This window comes from Protopterus annectens, chromosome 3.part0 (assembly GCF_019279795.1).
Source record: "Protopterus annectens isolate FY-2018-M chromosome 3.part0, PAN1.0, whole genome shotgun sequence".
In the NCBI taxonomy this organism is placed as follows: domain Eukaryota; kingdom Metazoa; phylum Chordata; order Ceratodontiformes; family Protopteridae; genus Protopterus; species Protopterus annectens.
In genome coordinates this window covers 1,519,227,022-1,519,246,445 of record NC_056731.1, presented here as the reverse complement: position 1 = coordinate 1,519,246,445, position 19,424 = coordinate 1,519,227,022, and the positions used below count along the sequence as shown (strand labels likewise).

The window sequence follows — 19,424 nt, the reverse complement described above, 5'->3', positions numbered from 1 at the left end:
GGTTTAAATACACAGCCCAGCAAAATATATGCTGCAAAAGCCCCTGTAGGATGGTTGTGGCAAATCCTGTCCTGACTCTGGAGCTAAAGCCCAAGCTGATTCCAAAATGGCCTGGATGCTGACCTGTCTTAGAAAGGCTGTGGTGGCTGCTGCTGTGGAGTGGGCCCTTATGTGCCCTGGTACAGTTTTACCATAGAAAGAATAACAAAAGTTGATACAGCTTGAGAGCTACTTGGAGACAGCTTGTGTTGAGACAGGCCTGCCCTCCCTTCTCTTTGCAAAGGCTAAGAGTAAGTAATAGGTTTTCATTTTTTTTTACTTCCATAGACTTGTGGATAAAATCTCAGCTGCCTATCCACATCTAGGATATGCAATATCCTTTTCCCTTTGCTTTGTGGGAAACAGTAGAATACTGGGAAGCTAACTGCCTAATTTAGAGATCTCAGTCACCACCATGAGCATATGGTGAGGTTGGATTATCTCATTCTTCTAAAAGATTAGAAAGGGTTAATTGTGTGTAAGTACCTGCAATTCAGATATTCTCTTGGCAAACCTTATGGCCACTAGGAACACAGTCTTTCAAGTTGGGATTTCCCCTGTTAGGTGACCATAGGTGTTACACCCCTTTAGGAACTGCTTTTACTAGCAGCAAGGGATCCAAGGTCAGACAGGTAGAGATACTAAGTATATATACTTTCAATGAGGCATAGGATACTCCTGTTTTTTTTTAAGTTCTGAAAAGTATTTGAAGATCATGGACCTTGTGGACCATCTGGGGTCCCAAACCTATGGCAGCAAAAGGAGAAACTTTTCCATTTTGCTAAATATGATTTTTGTCTGTTTTCCTAGTCTCCCATACACTAGCAAGCATGTCCTTGGTAAACATTTGCCTAAAAGGGATGAGTGCTAGTTCATCCACACTGTCAACCTTAGGGTGTGTAGGTTGGCATGCAATTGTGAACCTTTGTTTTGGGTAAGAGATCCACAGGCAGAGGCAGTGGAGCAGGGTCTATTCTTATCATGCTCAGTAGGAGACAGAAGCAGTGCTGCCTTGCTAAAATAGTGCTGTGAGCAGTACTTCTGGCCTGTCGTGCCTTAACTTTTGAATTACCCTGAACAGAAGGATGGGTGGAAGGTGTATAAAAACCCACACTCTCTCACCAACTAATGGAAAATATGTCTGTTGGCCAGGTTCCAGTGCTTGGTGTACTGGTGCAAAAGCTGATTAACTGTTTACTTTCTGGAGAAGCAAAAAAGGTCTAAATGGCACACTCCACTTGTGGACCAACTCCAGAACTACAGCCCTGTTCAGCAACTCTTCATGAGGATCTATGTCTGTTCTACTCAACTGATATGCTAGAACATTCTCCTAGGATGAAATACAAGATGTCCTGAGGGTCAATCCTGACTCCAGGGCCTGATAACATGCTTCCATGGCTGGCCTGTGAAAGAAGAAAGAGTGGGTTTCCTGCTACTTTTTTGATTAACCAAATGACTGTTGTGTTGTCAGTGAGTATATACAGGATCCCTGGCTGCCCAGTCTGTTTGAAGACTTTTATAGTTAAAATTATTGTCATCATTTCTTTAATACTGATGTGCGTTTTCCATTGCGTTTTGTCCCAGGTCCCCTGGATCCTCAGTTACCCTATGTGAATACTCCAGACTACTTTTGATGAGTTTATGGAAAACCAGACCTGGCTCGAAAAATCCCAAATGACTGAGTTTCACCAGTTGTATTTGCCATAAGTGCTATTTTCTGATGCAAGGCAGTAGAGGAATGGGAAGTGCAAAGAATGGGCATATTGGCACCTTGTAGGTTCCACTGCAGTTTTCTCATGTGAAGTCTTACCATGGGGACCATCAGGACTTTGGATGCCCTGCACCTCCAAATACAGTTGGTTTACACTTTGATTTCCATTTTCTAGTAATTATTTGGCAGCCACCAGAATTAAACTCAGCAAGGCCTTACAATGTCTAGACAATTCAGATTCTGTCTGCAGGAAATTTTTAAAGTCTGCCAACTCATTACACTCCTAAAAATGTGTTCCCAATTACTTCTTTCTTCTCCATCACACCTTCGACATTTGAAATCTACCCGAGGAAAAATTCTTTGGAGTCTGCTTGGGGTACAAAAATACCAATGCTCACACTTCCAAGCAAAAATCCTAAATCTTTGAATTTGTTGCATATTCTGGAGCCATACATATATCCTCCCATTGTTTCTTTGTGAACTGCTTATCCAGTCTCTTCCCAGTACTTCTAACTACCTCTGATTGAATCCTACATTTATCATGCAATATTTTATATGCCCTACTAACAAAAACTACGAATGACCACGTAAGCAATTTTTTTCCTAGGGGGAAAAAAATCACTTGGCCAACCAAAATCCAAACAAAATGTCAAACCCTATGAAAGGGGGTTTTTGTCCCCCTCCTCCCTAACTAAATATACCAACTCTGAGATCGCTCTACAGTGGAGAAAAGGGGAAGTTCCCTACTATGGCGAAGAGATATTTTCCCCTGGGAAAAAATTTGATTACGTGGCTGTTCGTAGTTTTTGTAATTCGGTGATTACGTGTCGATCACTAGGTGTTCGGGTAAGTGACATTTTGATTTGCTAATATAAACACCATATTATCCAGGTATTCCATTATTTTCTCTTTAGCACTTTTTTTTTTATTTCTGCCCTATTTTTTAACTCAACTTTCATTTTATCCCACTCCCTAGCTATATTTTCTGAAGAAATTTCTATATTCCCTAATAACTGTTGAATAATTTCCACTACCCATTCCTTAAATTCCTTTATCAGACAGGTGGGGAAGTGCTAGTATCTCATTTTTATTTCATTACCCTGCATTTTTATTTTGGTTATTGTTGGCACATGATCTGAAACAGTTATCTGATATATATCAAAACTTTCAATTAAATAAACATGCTCCTGTGAAATACAATTTCTGTCTAGCCTGGCACAGTTTTTGTACCTTTGGGGATAATAGGCACATTCTCTCTGAGCTCCTACTACTGAATTCACATCTTCCCTGCCAAATATTTATATAATTTTCTTCAAAAATGTATCTTCTTATAAATTTCTCTTCTAGGCCCCCAAGATGCATCCTTACTGTTGCAATGCAAATTCCAGTACCTACCTATAAGTAATACTCCCTACTGAAAGCTGATTATTTTTCCTAGAACTTTTGTAAGCTCCAGTGTAGCAGTTTTAGGTAGAATATAATACATACCAGTGTAATCCTCCTCCATTTGACAGTAGCCCATTACTGCAACAAATCTATCATCATTATCTTTTTCCCCCACTTCTATCACTATTGGGAATTGCTCTAGCAATTAATGGAAGTACTCCCCTTTTCCTCTGCCCCAGATATTCTGCTGAATAACTATCCTGAATTATTTTCTTTATCAATGCTCAGTTTTTTCCAAATGTGTCTCCTGGAACATAGCTATTTGTACTCTGCATTTTTTTAATATAGTTCACTACTCTTTCTTTTTTGTTTATACCTGTGAGACCATTCACATTCAAAAATATAGAATATGTTACCATTATGATAAGTTACTATTCCAAACTGTTATGTATAACAGCTTTTTCTAAATGTCTAGTTTCAGCTTTTGTGTTACATGCATGCACTGTTTGGCAGATTGATCTTTTATGCAGTTGTTTCATAACATATTCATGTCACATCATGCAAGACTTTTTGATTTAATGAAAATCTTAAAAGAAAATCACATCCCAGAACACCACCATGACCTATTAACTTAATAGAAACACACAAAACTATGTATATCTACAAACAGTAATGTCTTTCGGCTTTTCCCAGTTAAGGGTCGCCACAGTGGAACTCCAGTCCACTAATGATTGGCAGTGGATTTTTACGGTGCTGAGTTGCCAGCCCGACACCCAACCTTCAAAGAAGGCACACTCATTAACGCTCGCACCTACCTACATGTCTTTAATGTTACTCGACTGCAGGGAGGACATGCAGACTCCACACAGAAGGCATTCCAGCAGAGAATCGAAGAGGAGAACCTCTTGCTGTGAGGCAACAATGCTAACCACTGCACCACCACGGCCTTATCTATGTACAGTTTAACTGTCCTAATAGGAACAATTGTTACAGACCGACAGCTACACTCACAGGCTTTAACTGAACTATAATTAAGGTCATTCATGCTAAGATGCATGGTATAGCCTGTTCTGCTACCTACACTGAGTGCTGTCTGATTTGTCTTAACTGTATTCCTCTCCAAAATATAGAAGACAACTTGAATGCTTTAGAAAACTTAATCTTTTAGCCATTGAAAGAAAAATATTTTCTGCCTTCATTACCATCTTATTAGCTTGTCTCCACAGAAACACGAGAACCAGATAAACAGCTGCCTTCAGCTACAAACTTCTCATGTTGCACTGTGAACATTTATTTGCTAAAGAAAAACTTTTCATTACATTTAATTTTTCTTTTTTTTTTTTACTTGCTTCCATTTAAAACGTGTTGTTAGATCAAGCCAAGGGCCTTAATCCACTCATTCCCTTATGCAAAGGTAAGAAAAAGCATATTAATTTTATTCATATCATGATTTGCATACTTTCACAATCCTTCCCTCACCTCAACAACCTAAGATTAAAAGTCTATTACCTTACACTTGCTTTTGTCCATCTTTTCTTCTCTTTTTACACTGCAGTGTCCTCATTTCTTAAAACAGAACAAGACAAAAGCATGAAGGAAAAATGGACACCTGTTTACTTTAGTATCTCTAACACACAAAAATAACTGAAAAAGCTGTGGTATATAACATGCAGTATATGCCATTTTATAAAAGTACTACTAAGGGCAAAAACTATTTTACTTACCGTTACCTCTTTCCTTAGACATTAATGACATGAAGTAGGGCATATGCTTTGGAGTCCTGTACAAGTATAATGAAGTAAAAAAAGTCCAGTATTTCTGGGTTTTCTTGTTTCAGATTACTTCGCAAATGTGGCTGATGCTTTGTAATTCCACATTTATTCATTAATTTTTAAGTCACTGGTTTTCCTCCAGTTGATCTTCATCTCCCAACTTCAGTCTCTGCTTCATTTACAACATACTCCTGGTTCTTCTGGTCAACTCCTGTGCCTCTCTATCTATCAAGTATTTTCCTTTGGAACAATGGAAAAGATTTCTCTAGCATAATCTCCCTATGAGCTTTATTAGCAGAAGGACACAAAGCAGAGTTGTCTTCTGTTTGATAGTTCACTTTTTGTTGGATAAATGTTTGTATTTCCTCTTTAGTATGTTCTGCATCAAAAACTTACTTTGACCTTCCAGGAAAAATAGTCTGATGTTAGCTGGATACAGTAGTTTAAATCTCAAAACTGCTTCTTGACATTACCTAACTTTTGGGATACGTTTACTCGTCTTCTGCCTGGTGTATAGTAAGTAATCATTTTCCATAAACAATCTACTGCCTCTAGCTTTCAGTACTCTATATTTCTGCCACAGTTTTGTCAGAATCAATTTTCTGCTGTAAGACTGCATTTTACTATTAGTGGTAATGGCTGCTTTCTCATGACCAGGTTTGGGGCATATACATGATGTGCCCTTTCAAATAACTCCTGCTGAGGAATATCATTCCAGGTGCTTATTTGTGTTTTCATAAAATTAATGCAGTCTGTTCCTTCCAGTTTCTCTGGTACAGTAGAAAATCTCAGGTTTTCCATAGGTGCACTGTCCTCTACTTCTACCATTTTTTGAAACATCTCTTCTTGAGCTGTCTCATACTCAATCCACCTTTTCATCACTTCAACCTGTGATTTTTTGCAGTTTATTCTACTGTGGTGACCCCTTACCGGGAAAAGCCGAAAGACAAACAACAACATCAATTCATCCGAATATCTGTTTACAGCTGCTTCCATATTTTGCAGCCTTTTGTTATTTGAATTGATATACACTGTCACACTGCCAGCCCAGCTATCTGGAATTTTGTAAATAATTCTATGTCATCTGTGAATACTGACATGATCTATACAGAAGTGTGTGTAAAGTACAAAGACACACTAGGCATTTTGTAACTGTCTTTTGACCTGACAACATCCACTCATCATCACCACATCTGTACTTGCCTTGCTGTAAGTAAGTTTTCAGGGCATAGTAACTCTTTTAGATTCAGATAGGAATATACTAAAGTGTAATTTAGATGCTTTATTTATTCGAGACTGTCCTGCAATGTTGTTTTAATTGTTTCCTGTGATTTTGAACTCTGATGGAACTGATTACGTACTGAGTATTGTCTTGTTCTTGTATTATTTATTATTAAATATATTTAAGCATTTTAATTGTGGCTGGTCTGTTTACAGATATTTAAGCTCTTAGCATACTTGCATATCTATTTGGGGACTCTGTACAGGCCAAAATAGCCTTGCTATTGGTCAGACAAACATTTGGATTAACAGTAACATTATGGAGTAGGATTGGACACCCTTTGCTAAGGACCTAAAAGTAGCTGATAAATAGTGGCTGGTGGCAGTGGAAACTACCTTATAGTCTGGGCAGAAGGGAGCATAACTAGTAAACATGTGTCAGCCTTTCCCAGGAGTGTGTGTGTGTGTGTGTGTGTGTGTGTGTGTGTGTGTGTGTGTGTGTGTGCGCGTGTGTATAAATCAAATCTCAAAGAGGGAGAAACCAGACACAGACTGACTGTGATCTCTGTGTGCTCTTAAGGGAAATTGTACTTTACTGTGTGTGTGTACCTGTCATCCTCTAAGTGTGTACATCCCCCAGTGTTGCCATTGGTGAGGATTGAGGCTCCTTGATTACTGTGCCAGGGTTGAGGTGTCACGTATTAATTGGTTGGCAGTGGTGGGATATCCACATCACATATTAATTGGTTGGCAGTGGTGGGATATCCACATCACATATTAATTGGTTGGCAGTGGTGGGATAGCCAAATCACATATTAATTGGCTTGTAGTGGTGTGGATATTGAATTCCTGTAGCCTGTGAACAGTAGTCACTAAGGAAGGTGTTTGTACTCTCAATCATCCACACAGTGAACATTCAGAGCTTCACATTGCAATTGTTTTATTTTTTTTGTTAGCTTAGTTAGGGAGAGCATGCAAGCATGTCAGCAGAAGAGTATGGCAAGTTGACAAGGAGCCAGTTGGATATGTGCCAGGCTAAAGGAATGGTGTATGCCAACCTAAGGCAGAAATGAATGTAGCCTTGGCACAGTTGCATCACAGAACAACAATCAGGAGGACAACCAGGTTGGCCTTGGAGATATACAACTCTCAGAAAATGTACAGTTCAACCTTTACACAGAGGACATAAAAATCTGTCTGGAGTTAGAGACTTGAACTGGAGGCCAAACAGATGAAAACAGAATCAGCTGAGAGACTGTGGCAAGAGAAACAAATGGAATTAGAAGCAGAGACTGAGATGTCTGGAAGCTGAAGAGAATGAGAGGCAGAGGCAACATGGAAAGGAGATGCTGACACTTTGCCAGGGTCATGGAGGTAATGGGGAAGGGAGTAACCACATCCCAGAAGCAATAAAGATCAGTGAATTTCTTCCACAATTTACAAAGGGGGATAACTTTGATAGTTTAATTCATATGTTTGAAAGGGTATGTAAACAGTATAATGTTGACCAAGGGCTCTGCGTATGGTTCCTGACCCCCTTACTCCATGGTAAAGCTGTAACTGATATTAATAAATTGTCTGATACTGATTGCTTAAATTATAATACTGTAAAAAACTGTCTTTTAGAATGTTTTCAAGTTAACACCTGGCACTTACAGAAAAAAGTTTTGTAAGCATAGACACAAGGCAGATGAAAGTGTGTGTAAATATATTGCTGAACTAAGCAGTTATTTTTATAGGTGGGTGAGTGGAAGTCAGGTCACCACGTTTGGTGAGGGAACAAGCCCTTAGCACTTTGCCTGAGGACATGAGAATCTGGTTAGATGATAGGCAATGCAATACTGCAGAAGAGTTGAGGAAGAATGGAGATCTATACCTAGCAAACAGGGCATCACTGAACAGGAAAGGGATACCCAGTGCTGATTATGGGTCTAAGGGAACCCAGGGTGAGCAGCCCAGACCACCCCAACAAGAGTCCGCGAGTAGAAGGGGAAGCCACTAGTCCAGGTACACATCCAGAACCAAGGGTTAAATGCTTTAAATGCAACCAGTGGGGCCATGTAGCATATAGATGTCCATGGAGGCAACGTGGGGAACAAAAGGTGGGAGAGCCAGTAAGTGGGAATGACAGAATGCCAACAGTAAGTTGTCTTGAGACAACAAGGGTACCAAACTACCACAGGAGGTTATATCCTATCTTAGTAAATGGGAAAGAGGCCACTGCTAAGAGAGACACAGCCTATGACCTAACCAATGTGAAGCCTGCAATGGTTAAAGAGGAGCACTACTTGCTTGGACAGTCAACTCCAGTCAGAGCTTTAGGAGGGACCCCATTCCAAATACCTTTGACTAGGATTCACCTTGACTAGGAGGGTGGAAGGGTGGAAGAGGAAGCCAGCAAGCAGGCTGTAATATCTGATATTAATTTAAGAACTCTCTCAGAGAGAGACTGGACATTTTGTATCTGTCATCATCACCACATCTGCACTTGCCTTGCTGTAAGTAAGTTTTTAGGGCATAGCAACTCTTTTAGACTAGATAGCAATATAGCAAAGTATAGCTTGGATGTTTTCCTTATTTATTTGAGACTGTCTTGCAATGTTGTTTTACATATTTCCTGTGATTTTTAACTCTGATGTAACATATTACTTTATATATTATTAAATATATTTAAACCTTTTAATTGTGGCTGGTCTGTTAGAGATATTTAAGCTCTTAGGGAACTTGCATATCTGTTTGGTGACATTGTATAGGCCACTCCTAAACAGCCTTGCTCTTGGTCAGACAAAGATTTGGATTAATAGTAATATTACACAGTAGGATTGGACACCCTTTGTTAAGGGCCTTAAAGTAGCTGATAAGTGGTGGCTGGTGGCAGTGGAAACTACCTTATAGTTTGTGCAGAAGGGGAGGGGTCATAGCCAGTAAATCTGTGCCAGCCTTTCCCAGGAGAGAGAGAGAGAGAGAGAGAGAGAGAGAGAGTGTGTGTGTGTGTGTGTGTGTGTCCGTGTTTGTATATAAATCAAATCACAAAGAGTTTGTGTGTCAGCTATTTGGGCAGGGACACGAAGCATTGGATGGACTGAGAGGGTGCTGGAGATCTTGGTTTGGCCAGTCAGCTGAGATCTCAACCCTATAGCTGTGCCACTGGGGAGTCTTATTGGTGATCTGGAGAAACAGGGAGAAATCAGCCCCAGACTGACTGTGATTTCTGTGGGCTCTTAAGGGAAATTGTACTTTACTGTGTGTGTACTTGTTGTCATCATCCCAGTGTGTACGTCCCCCACTGTTGCCAGTGGTGAGGATTGAGGGTCCTTGATTACCGGGCCAGTGCTGGGGTGTCATATATACTTGTTCAGTGTTTAATTTATTTTAATAAGATCTGAGCACATCTGACTTATTTTACCACTAGATTACTGGAAGTCATGTCTTGTACCAAAGTTGTAGCTTGAACTGTGTTTTGCTGAACAGCTACAGAATTTTTTCCCAATTAATGTATTCTCCTCACCTTTTATGATTGATTTTCAGGTAATCAAATTTCTTCTTTGCTGGCATTTTGTCAGTGCACTTACTAGCCAGTAACTGAAATTTACCCCATAAGACAAATTCACTGGCTCTCTTTTCTAAGTTTCTGCTTTAATGCTGGGAGAGCTGAAACTAAGCGGTTACACAGTGTGCAGCCATCTTGGAAGCCCTTCCAAAATCACTAATCTTTTTGAACATAAAATTGTTTAAGTGGATTAAATGCAGACACAGCTTCATTGACACTAGATAGTTTGACTCAATTTTCATAAACTTTACAATTAGTACAATATTTTTTAAAAGTATTCCTGTGGCAGCTCTGGGTAGTTAACAGCTTCATACTGTTGGCATTGTAAAGTGCCATGATTCAGTGCAGGACTAACACTAGGTATGACCATCAGAAACTAGATTCTGTTCTTAAAAAATAAACATGATGAGAGAGACAGAACTTACATTGCTTTTCAGCGGAAAATGAGTTCAGTCCTCAACAGCATGGAAAAAACAGAAGAACATAGAGGCCACCTACTTATGCTGATGTTTCAAGAGAAAGTCCTTAATGGATATCCACATGGAAACAAAAGTTTGCTGCGCTTGTTGTCCACACTAAGCTAGGAAACATGCTTTGAGGCTGTCTCTACAAAGATGCTCTAAATATTGAACCAATGATGAGGCAGTGAGCTACAACAGACCAATGCAAAAAAGTTAAACTTGTATATCTATTGCATATCTCAAGGTTAAAGCTGTCTTCAAGGTTCACTTACCCAAAACTTTCTACATTTTTTGTACTTTAAAAAATAATAGGAACAGGCATCTCTGTTGTAGAGGTTTTCATCCATGCACTTCCTTGAAGCTTCAGATTCCTTTAAAAATATATACAAATATACCTCAGTAATGGCCAATATTAAAATGCATTTTTACAAAAATATGCACACTTGGAAACCTGTAATCTGCATACGCTGACTAAAGGAATGTAGAGATATGTCAGGGTACTAATCATAAGCATAGATATGCAGACATCTGACAGAGGCATACATTCTTGCACTGGTATTAAAATAAAACACCTTCTCCACATTCACCAGTACTTCTTCACTAAAACATCTTCACATCTCTTTTAAAAGGAAAAGAGATATCTCATGTTGAGACATTTGCAATATAAGAGATACAAATCTGCCATTACCTGGACATAGCAGTTTAACACACCATTTAGTTGTACACTAAAGTACAAACAGCAAAACCGCTTTTCTAAATATTCAAGCTTTTTAGGCCAAGACAGAAAAATAACAACTTTGTACAATGGCAGTGGGTTGGTAACTGTACTGCTTGCAAAACTTTGCTCTTAAATATGGTATGGTTTTGAGAAATATTCATCATTTTTGTAATTTATTTATTGTGTTTATTTATTTAAGTAAGGAGCAGTTACTCTTTTCCAGATAATGTTAACTAATATACCATGCAGTAACTTTATTAAGAAAGCACATACCTAAAACAATTTATCCCTTAAATTATATAATTGCATACAATGGAGGGATGTAGCAATTTATAAAGTTAAAATAATAATATACAAGAATATGGAGTGCTATATAAGAAAATACAATGCATGTATTACTACAATACCTGTATACCTGAGTGAGTGTGTGAGATACTTGGTGAAGTAGGCTAGCTGCAGTGGAGCTGTGAACTGGGAAAGTCAATTTCTTCAAAAGATACAGTATGATGCAACAATGAAATAAAATGTTTGTATAGTTTTGGAAGATTCAAAGGCGGTACAGACTAAGTTAACAGATGAGATTTGAGGTTTAGTTCAAGAGATGATAAAGTGGGATTACTTGTGATGTTGTATGAATAGGACTTGCTGTTTGGGACCATCTGTGGAAAAAGCTCAGGATGTGGAGGCTAAGTGGTGGAAGAGGGATTGACAATTATGAATGAGCCATTTCAGAAGTACACAGAAGTCCTAGATCCTATGGGCTCGAGTTTAACAGCGAGTGGTGGACAGTTGAGATATTACAGTTTGTACATGAGTGCCTAATGATTAATGGATTGAAGTTTATTAGACAGAATGTTGGTTTTAGAAACTGAGATGCAGTAGTATTCCTCTATGGAAATGTCCACAAAACAGCAACAAGCCATTATTATTACGGCCTACTTTAAGTTGGAGTTTAATGATTAATGGTGGCATGTAGTTTAGGAAAAGAAATGTGGATTTCACTAGCAGTTTCTTAGTTTGGAAACAGACCATATAGTTGAACGTTCATAATCCTGAATGTGTTTAACACCAGTAGAAGTGAATGAAACTCATTTGATCACATCTGATGGTGTTAAGTCCATGCAAGACTGTGAACAGTGGGGGTCTGGGAAATTGCCCTTTCGCCACTGTACAGCAATTTTGGAGATGGTATATATAATTAGCAGGGGGATGGGGGCACAGCCCCCCACATGAGCAGTGCAGGGGGCTTGCCCTCCTGCAAAAAAACATAAGTGCTGTTTTTTTCACTGTTTTGGCTTTTCATCTTTTGGGATCAGTCATTAGCTGCTCGAGATTTGTGTACTTCAATGTTTAGTAGTACATCCATTAGTTTCTGTAGGTGGCTGGAGTTAAGAGTTGGAGTACTACTTTTATTTGGCCTTGTAATATACCACTTTCTCTCCATGTGAGTTCTGAATTTGATGAAAAGCCTAGCTAGACTCTTATTTGAACTGGTGGTTCCAATTTGAGTGGTGAGCACTATTAAGTGTTTGAAAAAGAGTGTCACAAACCTTTAAGCTTGTCTGCTTAAAGGTGTATGTGGTTGGGCATCTTATAGTCCTAGTGATCACTTGCCAAGTACTTTCATGGTGTTTCCAGAAGGGGAGGGGATATCTACAGTGCTGGTTTGCCTTGAGAATTTTTTTTGCTCTTTGTGAGCACCAAATATCATGCACTTGATTTTAGAGTAGACTGCTATTTCAGCCAGGCAGTTAGCCAGTCCTAGGTTAAGTGAGAAGCCTTTGGAGATGCTATCATAATGCAGGCTTATATGATGTGAAGCATAACTTATAAGAGAATATAACTGCTAGCTGTTAGTATACTAGGTGTATTGTACACTCGGGTCAGATTACAAAAATATGGTGCCTGTTGGAATATCAACTCCATGTTATAGATTCTACTGGTAAAGCACAGGTTGGTCAAGACAGTGCAGTGGGCCTGTGGCTCTTTTGGAAACCATGCCAGTTTAAACATTGCAGTTTATATTAATCTAGATAATTTGTTAACTGTGAATACACATATTTTAAAGTCGTCTAGAGAGGGAGGACTGTACTCTTCAAGGCGGGTGGGGTTTGGTATTTTGCTTTTAGGAATTATGGCTGATTTCCAAATTTTAGAGAATGAGCCTGATGACACTAAACTTTTGAATATGTGCTTAATGGGCATGGCAATAAAAGTACTGCATTCAGATAAGAATAAGGTACAGCCCATCAGATCCTGAGCACTTAAGGGGTGTGCATTGTCAGACGTTTGTTTTCTTTTACTTTGGAAAACAGAACAGGAAGACAATGGTAGGGGATGTTAAGCCTGCAAATGTTTTTTATTTTTTTTTTGAGAAAAGATGTTGTGTGGTCTGATAGAACTCAGATGCTTGTATATTAGCTACAACACTGACAAAAATGTCTCCAAGCTGAGTGCTGTCTTTTGTAAATGGGTTGATAAGGTGATGCTGTAAATGAAGGAATATAATAAAACATCTCCCAGGAACAAACTTTAAAACATTTTCAAGCAAGGATAGGACCTTCTGAGCAATGGTAATGTCCATCTCACCCTGCTGCTCCTATGGTATCAGCTACTGTGTTCTCCAATGAAGACAGCTATCCAGCACCATTTTAAACTTTTCTGGTTAAAAACATAACTAACATCTCAAACTTACTAAACAGGCTACAATGAAAACATAAAATATACATACAATCTGGAGTAGATAAATTATAAAGTTTAACCAAACTTTAAGATCCCCTACAAGGTCTCGTACAAATTTTCTTTAGAATATCCCATATTAAGACCGGCACTGTAAGGTGCACCAACATGATTCCCTTTCCTACAGTGGATATAAAAAGTGTACACCCCCCTGTTAAAATGCCAGGTTTTTGTGATATAAAAAACGAGACCACAATAAATAATTTCAAAACTTTTCCCACCTTTAATATGACCTATAACCTGTACAATTCAATTGAAAAACAAACAAATCTGTTAGGGGAAAAATATAAAAAATAAAAAACGTACAATAAGCTGGTTGCATACATGTGCACACCCTTAAACTAATACTTTGTTGAAGCACCTTTTGATTTAATTACAGCATTCAGTCTTCTTGGGTACACACCCACCATCAATTAAAGAGACTCTGATTAACCCCAAATACGGTTCAGCTGTCCTAGTAGGATTTTCCTGACATTTACCCAGTTGCCTGCTACAGCAAAAGCCATGGTTCACATAAGCTTACAAAGCATCAAAGGGATCCCACTGCTGAAAGGTATCAGTCAGGAGAAGGGTACAAAAAAATTTCCAAAGTATTGGATATACCATGGAACATAGTGAAGATAGTCATCAAAAAGTGGAGAAAATATGGGACAACAGTGATGTTGCAAAGAACTGGACATCCCTCCAAACGTGATGAAAAGACAAGAAGAAAACTGGTCAGGGAGGCTGCCAAGAGACCTATAGCAACACTGAAGGAGCTTCAGGAATTTCTGGAAAGTACTGGTTGTGTACTACATGTGACAACAATCTCCCGTTTCCCCATATGTTTGGACTATGGTGTAGGGTTACAAGACAGAAGCCTTTTCTTACACAGAAAAACATCCAGGCCTGGCTAAAATTTGCAAAACAATACATCAAGTATCCCAAAAGCATGGGGGAAAATGTGTTATGGTCTGACGAGACCAAGGTTGAACTTTTTGGCCACAATTCCAAAATGTACGTTTGGCGCAAAAACAACACTTCTCATCACCAAACGAACACCATCCCCATGGCGAAGCATGGTGGTGACAGTATCGTGCTTTGGGGTTGCTTTCCTTCAGCTGGAACTGGGGCTTTAGTCAAGTTGGAGGGAATTATGAACAGTTCCAAATACCCGTCACTTTTGGCCCAAGACCTTCAGGCGTCTGCTAGAAATCTGAAGATGAAGAGGAATTTCACCTTTCAACACGACAATGACCCCAAAATACATCCAAATCAACAAAAGAATGGCTTCACCAGAAGAAACAACTAAAGTTTTGGGATGGCCCAGCCACAGCCCAGACCAAAATCCAATAGAAAATCTGTGGCGTGACCTGAAGAGGGCTGTGCACAAGAGGTGCCCTCGCAACCTGACAGATTTGGAGCACTTTTGCAAAGAAGAGTGGGCAAATATTGCCAAGTCAAGATGTGCCGTGCTGACAGACTCCTACCCAAGAAGACAGAATGCTGTAATTAAATCAAAAGGTGCTTCAACAAAGTATTAGTTTAAGGGTGTGCACACTTATGCAACCAGCTTATTGTATGTTTTTTTATTTTTTATATTTTTTCCCCTAACAGATTTGTTTGTTTTTCAACTGAATTGTACAGGTTAAAGGTGGGAAAAGTTTTGAAATGATTTATTGTGGTCTCATTTTTTATATCATAAAAACCTGGCATTTTAACAGGGGTGTGTACACTTTTTATATCCACTGTACTTCAAAAATGGGATGTACTACATACACCTCAATAAGGAAGAAACAGTTCTTCATACCGAAAACACTCTAGAAACTCCATTCCTGGTTTGTTAGATGTAATGGTCCCTTTTTCCAAAGAGAAACTATCACCCAGAGGCAACTTTATTGCCACTGCACCACTAGGGGTCACACACCTGATTAGGAGCCTTCATGCAGTTGGTTTCCCTCTACTAGACACTTGAAAGCATGTGAGTAAGGTGATAAATTATACCCATTGCTGTTTCTGCACCATGGTTATTCAAAAACTGAACAATGAAATAATAATATACTTAATCCTACTGTTGCTTTTTTGATTATCACCATTTGCTGACTGACTGGCTATTAAATCAGAAATCCAGTCTGTTCCTCATTGTGAATCTAACAGCCGAGAGGCTAGCAAATACACATGTGAAATATTTCCACTTTTTACTGGGAAAGAAGCAATAAAGTTGCGTAACACATTTAGTTTTCTGAAGAGGAACAACACAAAATAGCATTAATTAGAAATAAGTTTAATATTTACTGAGAGTCTGAGAAGAATTTGCTGCTTATTCACTGACTGTTCAAGTTTATACAGAAACAACAGGTGCTTACACTACTGAGCTAAAGCATCAGGTAACAGACTGTGAATTCAGTGAGTTGCATAATTCAGTAATAAAGAGAACAGTTTGTCGCTTAAACAGGATCTAACAAGGGACAGGCTCTTAAGATAAACAAATATGATCTTGCCAAACGCTGTAGATGTATTTAAAGCAAATGAAATTAATAGTACAAAGACAGAGTAAGACATTGTTTGAGAATAAATGTGAGTAAAATAAAGTGAGAATGTGTTGTAACAGTAAAAGAAATAAGAAATGGAGCCACGCTACACACAGAAATATGGTGATGTCAAAATTCAGTCCTCATGCACTAGTCTGGTTACTGGTATAAGACGAACCATTTATCCTACTTTTAATCAAATTTGCTCCAGTGGTGTAGAGGGATAAAGCCTTGAATATAGCCCCGGCAGCCGAAGTTCTATTAACAGTTCTGGTGACTGACGCAGTGGCAGGGAGGGATGGCCATTCCTATCCTGTAGGGGAGGGTGGTAATGTGGGCTAATGAGGTCTGGGGATGTCGCGTGGTAAAGGTGTATAGTCTGAGGAAGTTGAGGATGAGAGATGGTTGAGCTGCTGTGTAGGTGGAGTGATACCCCCGCAACACCCCATTGCATTTCTGCCCCACAGACATTAACATGAACACTGAAAGAGAGAAGGGAAATTGGTATGTCATATGAGCAACTCCCCACAGACTGAATGACATCACCGACCTCCTAGGGTACCCTTGACATCCATGCTGGCCCAGGCAAAAACTGGTGATAGACTGATGTTAACTGAAATAGCTGAGAAATGCAGCAATGAACATGCAGTACTGGGACCACTGTCGGCATGAAGTAAAGGGACACCAAAGAAAATTACAGATTGTACTGTAGAAAGAACTATTTTGCAAAGATAGCTAAAAGGAAAGAAAACAGTGTTCAAAGCAATTTGTATGTTGCTGAATAGAAACGTGAAAGTGAGTTGCACCAACAAACAGCTGGGGTGGGTGCGATTAAAGAATTAACAAAGAAGTCTGAAAATACACCAGAGGCATTGAGGCAAGAGTGCAAGCCAGATTATAGGCAGGAAATGCTGATTTTAACCTACGCAGAGGTGCAGGATGTAATACTTTGTCTAATGATAATTCTGAAGCATTGTCATTAAAAGGTGTAGAAAGCAAAACTATTTGCACACTGTTAGCATGCTCATAGCACCAACTAAAGACAATGGTTCAAAAGCTACTGGCATTAGTATAAAAAAGGAAGAATACATTTTTTAAGATAAAGGAATTAAAGAAATTAATTCTCATAATATTTTGGGTTATTCGGCTTATGAAAAACTAGAAAAGGTAAACAAATTCAATTACAGTGTCAAAGAAAAGAGTAAATATGTGCAGCAACAGTCACTCAGATGTTGTCAGAGCCATTGCAAAGACATCTTTCAGAACAGTAATGATTTTTTACAGGCTTATGAAGTCTGGGAAATGAAAATCATATATAAATAAATCATACTGCTGTGCCACTGATGAATGTGTTCTATTACACTTCAACTCTGTGTGATAAATATGCAGTGAGCAACATTTATCAAATTCCACTTACAAAGATATGATCTATAATACATCTAGTTTCTGAAGTCCTTAGTTTTATAGATTTGAAATCTTCAGACAGACCGCTATCACACATAATTAGTTTTTTCAGCTGAGCCAATCAACATAAATTCTTCACATTCTAGTACTACTGCAGCCGTTAGTAAGCAAGTAGTCATTTGAACTCATTTCCGTTTTAACATGCAAATATATAGGTTCATAGGTTCATACTAGGCTATCTGCCCAAGGGCATTTATAAGCCTAGCCCATAGTTATGTGGCTTTCGCCACCCCTTTAGTTTGAATAAAAACTATGCCTATAATTTTTCTGTGCCTCTGTCAAGCAGCGACACTGAAGTAATCCCTGGGGTATATCTGCGATCTCCCATCCATTGGTCAAGATTCCTCTTGAACAAGGCCAGTGAGGTGCTCTGCCTCACATGTACCGGGATTTTGTTCCACAGCATAGGGAGTCTCTGGGTGATGAATCTGTCCCTCCAGCATGTTCTATTTATAACCGTGTCAAGGTTCAAGTCTCCCGCCCTTGTGGTTCTGAGGGATCTAGATTTTTTGAGGTGAAGCATATTCATCAAATCTGGGTTTGACATGGCCTTATATGTCAGGCACAGGTCACCTCTGAGCAAGCGGTATGAGACTGAATAGAGCTGGAGTTCTTTCAGTCGGGCAGCATAAGACATATTTTTGAGACCCTTTATCCTTTTGGTGAGGAACTTTTGGGGCCTTTCAAGCTGCATCAGGTGTCTGGTCGGGGCATTGTACTCAATCATAGGTCTAATGAGTGATGAGTACAGGGGGACGATGACCTCCCTTGATCTAGATGTGAATCCCTTCATGATCAGGTGGGCGATATAGAAGGTTTTCCTAACTACTTTAGCAACATGAGTGTCAAACGAAAGGCTACTGTCAACTTGGGTCCCCAGATCCCTGATGACTTTTTCTGTGCTCAGTGGATTGCCATCTATATGGTAGCTAGGGGTAACCTTGTTTTTCCCGAAGGGTATGACTATGCATTTTTTGGCGTTTAACTTCAGGCCATGGCTCTGGCACCAGTTATCCGTTTCTGTGAGGCCCTTCTGGAGGATATCTGTGTCAGATGTGTTTTCGACTATGGTTTTCCTAACTACTTTAGCAACATGAGTGTCAAACGAAAGGCTACTGTCAACTTGGGTCCCCAGATCCCTGATGACTTTTTCTGTGCTCAGTGGATTGCCATCTATATGGTAGCTAGGGGTAACCTTGTTTTTCCCGAAGGGTATGACTATGCATTTTTTGGCGTTTAACTTCAGGCCATGGCTCTGGCACCAGTTATCCGTTTCTGTGAGGCCCTTCTGGAGGATATCTGTGTCAGATGTGTTTTCGACTATGGCGCCCATATTCACTCTAAACAAGGGAAGGGTTAGGTTAGTTAGCCAAGGAGCTATTCAGATGCAGCCAAGACAGCACTGCTAACTGCCACCTCAACATGAAAGAATATTTAAAGAGCATAAAGAAGGACACTATTTGGAAAGATGCTGTAGTAAAAGTATGGTCACATGTCTGCCAAATAACGTCTCACTCTAGCATGAGATATAAAATAATACTTTTATCACACAGATTAAAGTGACAGAAATGTCTCAACTAAACTAAAAGGCAACGTGCAGATCTTCTTGTTAAGTGAAGGCCTGGAATATAAAGGGCATTCCAAAGGTAGACAGGCTGAAATAAGTGAAGGATGTACTTTAATAGATATACAAGCTAAACATCTATTTAATCTTGTAGAGATCTGACGGGTATTTCAAATCCAAAGCCAGCTTAGCATTTCTGGGCTTAAAGTCCCTGAACTGGCACCAGAAGGAGAATCTTCTCCATTTTGATAGGTATGATTTTACTGTGATGGGTTTCCTAACCTCACTC

The 19,424-nt window shown here is 39.2% G+C and overlaps 1 protein-coding gene across 6 annotated transcripts in view; it reads right to left on the bottom strand.

The window, feature by feature from the left end:
* Positions 1-19,424, bottom strand: part of CHCHD7 (coiled-coil-helix-coiled-coil-helix domain containing 7) — a 321,467-nt gene that overhangs the window by 69,585 nt on the left and 232,458 nt on the right. For all 6 annotated transcript variants that reach the window (XM_044065553.1, XM_044065554.1, XM_044065556.1 and 3 more), the window contains one exon: positions 10,413-10,511. In XM_044065553.1, the coding sequence (XP_043921488.1) occupies positions 10,413-10,511 (99 nt within the window). The remainder of the gene's footprint in view (positions 1-10,412; positions 10,512-19,424) is intronic.